At 39.7% G+C, this 9415-nt stretch overlaps 1 protein-coding gene across 1 annotated transcript; it reads left to right on the top strand.

The window, feature by feature from the left end:
* The first annotated feature begins 337 nt into the window (after nucleotides 1-337).
* On the top strand, nucleotides 338-1153 carry LOC110887945 (extensin-like). The gene has a single exon (XM_022135499.1). It carries the CDS (start codon nucleotides 338-340, stop codon nucleotides 1151-1153), a length of 816 nt encoding a protein of 271 aa, XP_021991191.1.
* The last annotated feature ends 8262 nt before the right edge of the window (nucleotides 1154-9415 follow it).

Raw genomic sequence — 9415 nt, 5'->3', positions numbered from 1 at the left:
CACCCCGTCTACGTCATTTTCTAGTTTAGATTCCCGTGACCATTGGGGTCATTCTTACAAACCCGCGAGACACTCGGTGTCGTTGAGCTCATCACCCTCTTTTCATCCATCATTCGGGCCGCCTATTCCAGACGAGCCCCAACATTCCCAACACTCCCATGATTCACATCATTCGCATAATTCCCGTCATTCCCATCAATCCTATCATTCCTTGCATTCTCATTCTTTTCATCACTCGGATTCCACTAACTCTCCAGCCCAGTTCAACCCCAATGACTATGTCAACGACTTTCTAGGTTACAACCCTTTGGGACCCGAGGATCACTTTCCTCACGACATGGAGATGTATGACGACCCGGACCCTGAACTGCAAACCGGAACACCGGGCCACCCTATCAGCATCTCAAGCGGTTCTCCATATCAAGGATCGCCGTACCAAGGGCCCGATTCATTTAATGAAAGGTGGGTAAAGTATGAATGGGAATTCACCCCTTCATATCATAACTCCCCGGCTCAACCTCCTTTGAATGAGCCTTACCTTCAAGCTGTCACTTCTCCACCTCTTCCTATTGAGGAGCCGCCTCAACAGCCACCTCAGCCACCTCCCGAGCCGCCGAGGCGAAGGAGGAACGCACGAATATCCGTGCGAGGGGGACCACGGTTCAGTTCCCCTCAAGGTTCAAGCTCTTACCCTCCTATCCCCGAGGACCCACAAATGGGTGGACCCTCGCACGCGGTGCCGGAAGACGATTGTCCGCCAGTTTCTTATGCACCACCGACACCGCCAGTGGGTTTCGACAACCCGATACCGATTTACCCAATTTCGTATGGGTATAACCCATCTGGATATCCAACCACTGGGGATTATGGATATCAAGCCTCTGCGGGTTATGGAACCCAAGGTCCGTATCTTACGGCAGCACAGTACAATGCACTTTATCCTTCTTCTTACCCTCCAGTTTACCCAACTAGATATCCGGTGCAGGGGTATCAATACCCACCATGTCAGCAACCTCCTCCTCCCCAACAAGAGCAAACTCAGGAGATTCTACAGAGGTTAGACAGGGTTGAGCGTAAAGCAGGTGAAACCAAAAAGATCCACAACAGCTTTCTCAAGGGCCTTGCAAGTCTTATCAAAGGCAAAAAGAAATAGAAAGTTGTTTATTTTATTTTTTATTTTGTTTTCAATCAAGTCCCTATGAGGATGTTTTATTTTTAGTACCTAGTCCCTGCGAGGACTTATTTCTGTTTCTGTAGCCCTTGCGTGGGCAGTATGTTCTTTTCAAGACCCGTTTAGGGCACCTTTGTAATAGTTTAATGTTTAATGGAATTTCTTTTTGGATTTTAAATATGTATTTTATTACATTATCATGCTATATCATTTCAATATTTAATTGATCTGCCAAAGAAGTTCTTAGAGGTATAACCTAGCCAAAATATTAAATGGCTATAATGGTACAACCTTTTTAAGACAATAAATCCCTGTTAACATCTGAAAACATGTTAACATTCCTGGCTGTGCGGTACGAGAAACCACACAAGCTTCCAAATGTACTTGGATCTTTCCAAGTCACTTTAATAGCCTTTATGATCAATGTGAATCATGGCTAATAAACATTAATATGATGTATACACCAAAACATCCATTTGAGATGCATGCTTATAAGCAAAGGTGTAATAATGACAATGATAGTTTTATCTATAAACTTCTTGTCAAAAAGGCAATGAACTATGTTCAACCCTTAAAAGATCACTGATCCAAGAGATCATTGGTTATATTTTAATCGTCCTTGTGACAAGGCCTTTTGTGCCATCTAAATGTCCTTCGAGACGAGCCTTGTGCTACATGAAAATGACTTCCATGACATTGACAGTTGTGATTTATATCCCCTGTCTAATAAATATAAAGGATTATATCCTATTAATTGCTTATAATGGTTCTATTGTAGCCTAGGCTAATCATGATTAAATTGATTTTATTTAAAATGGTCTATATGGTTTAATAATACCATGACCATCTGATCATCAATGCGATGATTCATTATATAATTTAAATATATCATTCTTGTTTGATATAGTACATGAATCATGGCTGGCTCTGACAAAGCAAACAATTATCCCGTGGAAGAAAACAACAATACCAGGATTAATATCACTGGTGCTGAATTGCAAGCGATGATAACCGCAGCGGTTGCTCAGGCTGTTGATAATAAGTTCAAGGAACCGAGTATTGTTCGGTCTAAAACTCATTCAAAGTCCTTATCTCATTCGCATACACTGAAGAAGGACGAGTCTCAACACTCGTCTAATCAGAGAAGTGAACCACAGAGGCAGGTTGTCCTCGAACAGACTCCCCGGTACACCAAGGGTTGTACCTATAAATACTTCGTCTCCTGAAAACCGAGGGATTTCATAGGAGAAAAGGGAGCAATCGATTAGATGAAATGGTTAGATGAAATGGAGATTGTGATAGACATCAACGGATGTGCTAAGGACGACATAATGAAGTTTGTGTCTCAATCATTCAAGGGTATGCCCTCACTTGGTGGAAAGCATTGTTGCAATCCACTAGGAAGGTTCCTTTGTACAACCTTTCATGGAACAACTTTGTTGATCTGGTGAAGGACACATATTGTCCTCAGCATGAAGTTGAGAGGATTGAAACTGACTTCCTCATCTTGGTGATGAAGGACTTGGATTGTAGGTCCTATGTGACCAGTTTCAACTCGATGTCGAGGCTTGTACCATACTTGGTCATTCCTGAACCCAAACGCATTGCGCGTTTCATCGGTGGTCTAGCCCCTGAAGTGAAAGGAAATGTCAAGGCTTCTAAGCCTGCTACCTATAGATCCGCTGTGGATCTATCTTTGTCCCTTACTCTTGATGTTGTGAGGAGTAGGGCAAAGAAAGCTATCGATGATGGGAAGAGGAAGAGGGGGGAAGACAAGTCTCCTCAACTGAACAAGAAGGGCAAAGGGAACTCTGGTTCCAAGAAAGGGCAGTCAAATGACAAGCCCAGGTGCAAGACTTGCCACAAAAGGCACTTTGGAAAGTGCAACCAAGACCCACAAGCCAAACCATGTGGGATTTGCAAGAAGAAAGGGCACAAGTCTGTAGAGTGCCGAAACATTAAGGATGCAACCTGTTACGGTTGCAATGAAAAGGGGCACATCAAGACCAATTTCCCCAAGAATGCTAAGAAGCCCGAGGAGGCGAAGAAAACGGATGCGAGAGTTTTTCAGATAAATGATAGGGAAGCGGTGAATGACGAGAATGTCATAACAGGTACCTTCCTCATTAATAATAACTATGCTAGAGTTTTATTTGATTCCGGTGCTGATATGTCTTTTGTAGACCATAAGTTTTGTAAGTTACTGAAATTGCCTATTAAGACTCTAGACATAAAATATGAGGTAGAGCTTGCTGATGGTACCTTAGAAACAGCTTCAACCCTTCTTGATGGATGCTTTATATCCATTAAGAATCATTCTATCCCGCTATCCCTCTTGCCAATGAAATTGGCTGGGTTTGATATAGTTTTAGGCATGGATTGAATTGTCACATAACCAAGCCCAAATTGCCTGTGATAAAAAGCTAGTTATTATAAAAACCCCTTCTGGTGAATCCGTCACTATTTATAAGGATATACACAATATGGTTTGCCCAACAATGTGTCTATTCTCAAGGTATCGCAGTGTCTGAAGAGCGGATGTGTCATCTACATGGCACAAGTGACTGTGAATGACCCGAAGCCTAAGTTCGAAGATATTCCAATCATTTCTGAGTATCTTGATGTCTTTCCTAACGAGTTACCTGGATTACCTCTTGAGAGGCAAGTAGAGTTCAGGATAGACATTCTACCAGGGTCTTCACCTATTGCACGAGCTCCTTATCGTCTAGCGCCTACTGAAATGAAAGAACTCAGGACTCAATTGGATGACTTACTGGAAAAAGGTTTCATACAACCCAGCTCTTCGCCTTGGGGAGCTCCAATATTGTTTGTGAAGAAGGATGGATCAATGCCCTTATGCATTGATTATCGTGAATTAAATAAGGTAACGATCAAGAATCGTTATCCTTTGCCCAGGATCGATGATTTATTCGACCAACTCCAAGGGGCAAGCTATTTCTCGAATATTGATTTAAGATCTGGGTATCATCAACTCAAGGTTAGAACCGAAGATGTACCTAAGACAGCATTCAGAACGAGTTATGGACATTACGAGTTTTTAGTGATGCCTTTCGGGCTCACTAATGCACCTGCAGCATTCATGGACCTCACGAATAAAGTCTGCAAACCATACTTAGATAAGTTCATCATCGTCTTCATAGATGACATACTTATCTATTCTCGTAGCCAAGTTGAACACGAGAAGCACCTTCGATGTATCTTAGGATTAATTCGACAGGAGAAGCTATATGCTAAATTCTCCAAGTGCGAGTTCTGGCTTCGCGAAGTCTAATTCCTTGGACATGTTGTTAGTGAGCGTGGCATCCAAGTAGATCCCGCCAAGATAGAAGCCATTATGAACTGGGAAGCACCAAAGACACCAACAGAAATTCACAACTTTCTAGGTTTAGCTGGATATTATAGAAGATTCATTGAGAACTTCTCGAGGATAGCTGCACCATTAACTTCTTTGACCCGTAAAAATGTGAAATTTGATTGGGCTCCAAAACAACAAGAATCCATTGAGATTCTTAAGCAAAAGTTGAGCAATGCTTCGGTATTATCTTTACCCAAAGGAGTTGACGAGTTTGTTGTATATTGTGATGCTTCACACACCGGTATTGGTTGTGTACTTATGCAGCGAGGCAAGGTGATTACCTATGCATCACGACAACTGAAAGTGCATGAAAAGAATTACACCACCCACGATTTGTAGTTGGGTACCGTTGTATTCGCACTAAAGTTGTGGAGACATTATTTGTATGGAACTAAATGTGCGATCTATTCCGATCACAAAAGTCTCCAACACTTATTCAATCAAAAGGATCTCAATATGAGACAGCGCCGCTGGATGGAAACTTTAAATGACTATGATTGCGAAATTCGTTACCATCCAGGTAAAGCGAATGTGGTCGCCGATGCTCTAAGCCGAAAGGAAAGAGTTAAACCTATTAGAATCAATGCCAAGAGCATTGAACTGAAGAATAGCCTGAATGAAAGGCTATTAGCTGCACAAAAAAGCTATTTTGGAAGCTAACCTTCCAAGTGAAAAGTTAGGTGTAACTGCTGAACTGTTAGCACCTGGCAAGGATGGAATCCTTAGACTGAATGGAAGAATTTGGGTTCCTATTCATGGAGGGCTTCGTGATATAATCCTCCAGGAAGCTCACAACTCCAAATACTCAGTTCACCCTGGAAGTCATGTATCAGGATTTGAAAGCTAATTATTGGTGGATAGGTTTGAAGAAATCTATTGCCACACATGTAGCTAAGTGACTGACTTGTGCTCAGATTAAGGCTGAACATCAAAAGCCATCAGGTCTGCTACAACAGCCAGAACTTCCCACATGGAAGTGGGAGATGGTAACCATGGATTTTATAACCAAGTTACCTAAAACAAGGCACGGAAATGATACTATGTGGGTCATAGTTGACAGACTGACTAAGTCAGCACATTTCTTACCCATCAAGGAGACTCATAGCTCCGACAAGATAGCTCAATTATACGTGGATAAAATTGTATCTCTCCACAGAGTGCCACTGTCTATTATATCCGATAGAGATACTAGATACACCTCTCACTTTTGGAAAAGTTTCCAACAATCTTTGGGCACTCGTTTAAATTTTAGTACTGCTTACCATCCTCAGACAAATGGGCAAAGTGAGCGTACAATTCAAACTTTGGAAGACAAGCTTCGAGCATGTGTTATTGATTTGGGATGTAGTTGGGATGACCACCTACCCTTGATCGAGTTCTCCTATAACAATAGCTACCATACTAGCATTCAGGCTGCGCCTTTTGAGGCATTGTATGGAAGGAAATGTAGAACACCTGTTTGTTGGGCGGAAGTAGGAGAAGCTCAGTTGTCAGGACCTGATATAGTCTTTGAAACGACGAATAAGATTGTCCAGATTCGTGATCGCCTGAAAGCTGCCAGAGATAGGCAGAAAAGTTATGCTGATAAGAGGCGAAAACCTCTAAAGTTTGAGGTTGGCGATAAAGTCTTACTAAAAGTATCACCCTGGAAAGGTGCGATGCGTTTTGGTAAGAAGGGCAAGCTAAGCCCTAGGTATATTGGACCATTCGAGATTATTGAATGTGTCGGCAGTGTAGCTTATAAGCTATACATGCCTGAGGAGCTCAGTGGAATTCATAATGTGTTCCACATTTGTAATCTCAAGAAATGTCTAGCTGATGAATCGCTAGCTATGTCTCATAAAGACGTACATATTGATGAAAGCTTGAGGTTCGTTGAAAGACCTATATCGATCGATGATTGTCAGGTTAAAAAGCTCCGAAGGAAGCATGTGCCTATAGTAAAGGTCAAATGGGATGCCCGTAGAGGTCCCGAATATACGTAGGAAGTCGAGTCCACTATGCGACAGAAGTACCCTCACTTATTCCAGTAAATCTCGAGGTTGAGATTTCTTTTAAGGGGGTGAGGATGTAACACCACGTAAAAACGTGCCCAATTATGTAAAGACACGTACCCTAAACTCTAAATATGTGAAAAATTGAGTTTGAAGGACTAAAGTTGACAAACGGTGAAAATATGTATGCGAAGGGACTAAAAGTGTCAACATGCCAAACTTGTGCCTCTGATTGACCATACACGGAGAATATATTCTTAAATGAGTGATTAATTGAATATAAGAAGCCGTTTGTGAAAATAATCGGAAGAATATAAAACTACAGGGGTTAAACGTGTCAACATGTTAATTCTTACCTCTGAGTGACCTTTTTACGAACCCGAGGCTTCGAAATATTCAAATATACTCTCAAGAATAAGTGGTATAAATTTCACGTGGTGTCGAGATCGTTAAGCAAGTTTTCAAGACTTTAGGTGAAAAGTGTCAATATGATGAAACTTGCGTTTATAGTGATATTTAACGAAACCGAGCCTAACAGAGTTTGATTATACATCCCTGAGCCTCTAAAAACTAACTACAAGGGCCTTATATGTCAAAAATAAGGTTGTATAAGGTTTTAAATGGCCAGGGACTGAATCTGCCAAGTTTGAAAATGTTTTAACCTGTTATACCAGTCATCGCGGCCCGCGTAGACTATTGTTGAGTCTTACGCGGCCCGCGTAGAAGCCCCCAGCGCAGAAAAGTTTGGACAGATGCAAGTTCAGCTGCAGAACCGACTTTAACATGTTGCAATCGATACTAGGGGCTGTTGGACGGATTTATTTTACCACTAGGACACCTGGGGTGATCCGAGGAACCTCCAAAACAGATGCAAACATCTAGGGACTTGGCATTATGCTATATAAGGAGTTTTAGTTCTTGTTCTTATGCCCATTCATTTGCAACAACAATTCAAAACTCACCTCTGGAGCTAGCAAGCATTAGGAGAAGATTGTCAAGTGTAGAAAAGATAGCAAGGACCTTAAGTAAGAGTTTTAATCCCTGCTTAGTCCTTTTAATTAGCTTAAAAACCGAAAGGTCAAACATATCGTAATTAAGCTTTGACTTTCGGTTTAATCATAAATGGTCTAGCCACTGACCAAAACGAAAGTGGTTATGAAACCATATTAAGGTAGGTGATTAACTCTTAAAAGGGCACCTCCTAATTATTTCGTTTGACTAGTTAATTGTCGTGTCAAACTAGTTAGTCAAAAAGTCAAACTGGACAGAAAGTTTAAAAATGATTTAAGTTAATACAACAAAGGTTCTAAATTATATTTTAACATTCTAATGACTTGGTTATTAGTATTAGAACATGTTTAATCAGGTCTAACCCGACAATTATCAGTCTAACGTCCGTTTTTAACCGAAAGTCGCAAAAGCTTGACTTTTGCTTTGACTTTCAGTTCTGACTTGTTTAAGCTTAATTCTCCTATGCTTTAAGCTTCCATTAGGACCACATTATTCAGTAGTATAACCCTCTGGAGTTATATTGCTTGGTCCTTAGTAGGTTGAATTATATGCTCTTGTTTGTTAATATGCTTATAAATGCCGTAAATGCCCTTTTGACATATAAATGAGATTTTTTGAAATGTGAGAGGACAAAAACCTTTGTTACTGATATATAAGCTTGTCCCGAAAATTTGACATCAGTTCTTGGTCTCAAATAGAAGTTATGCTCGATATCGTAATTAGAAGCTTTTTGTTAATTAAATTGCGATATCTTGCATAATACATGTTCAAACTTGGATTTTGAACCAAAAGTCATTACCTACTGTTAAGATATTATTTTAAAGGAATTTTAAGATTTTTGGTCAGATTATAATCTGTTTAGATTATAGAGTTCTTGTGTAATTCGGTAAATGACGACAATACCCTTTCCATGCATAAAATGAGATTAACAAATGATTTGAATGCCAAACCTTTTCCTACTGATTTCATACATTAAATAAATTATTTTGAGCATTTAAAACAGATCAAAATCTCAGATTTACATAAACATCTTGATTATCGTCAATTAGCGAGTTTTACACTAATTAGGTGCATAGTATGGTTTAAAACCATATTTAACACCTAAGACTTGTTACCTACTGAATTTTTATACAAATTTAAATATTATTACAGTAGGTATAAGTTATGAACTCAAATTTCCAAAAATGTCCTTAAAAGCATATGTGAAATGACCAAAATGCCCTTTCGGGGCATAGTTTGGCCATAAATGGTAAACCTTACATATATGTAGTATCTTACTAATGTAATGAGATAAAATAAATATTTTTATTGATTACCAAAGACCAGAACTTCAGTTTGTTATAAAATCTCTTTTATAATCATTAAAATGACCAAAATGCTCTTACGGGACTTAAATTGGTTTTAATTACTTTTTGGGCATATATGTTAACATCCTACTGATGTATTAACATATTTTAAGCATAATAACATTTGAGACCTGTATATAATTCATTTGGTTACCCGTTACGTGTTTATGCGTTCGGATCGGTTTATGTGACTAGTTTACGTAAAATAACCGAAACGGGTTAAACCTTATCATTAAATCCTCAAATTCCAGAATGTGTTTAGCTTACCTATATTATACAAGTATCCAATCTTGTCGGGTCTAAACTACATTCTATTTCGGTCTCCGCCTAATCTAGCGTTTAGAACCGTAAAGTTTCTTTCCAGCTAGCGGTCTAAGTCTTTGACTTAACTAAAGATCCGTTAGCATCCTAATAGGTTATTAAACCTTCTATACAGATTAAGTAGCATCCAGTAGAAGGTATCATCATAAAGCTTTAGGATTATACGGCTGAGTTACCTTTCACATTAGCTCAGGTA

The sequence above is a fragment of the Helianthus annuus genome, chromosome 16, assembly GCF_002127325.2.
Source record: "Helianthus annuus cultivar XRQ/B chromosome 16, HanXRQr2.0-SUNRISE, whole genome shotgun sequence".
NCBI classification, from domain to species: Eukaryota; Viridiplantae; Streptophyta; class Magnoliopsida; order Asterales; family Asteraceae; genus Helianthus; species Helianthus annuus.
Note: the sequence above shows the minus strand (reverse complement) of the source record. Positions and strands in the feature narration are given on the sequence as shown.

Excerpts from the sequence above, each read along its gene's own strand:
- LOC110887945 (XM_022135499.1), top strand. The coding sequence starts at position 338 with ATGGAGATGTATGACGACCCGGACCCTGAACTGCAAACCGGAACACCG.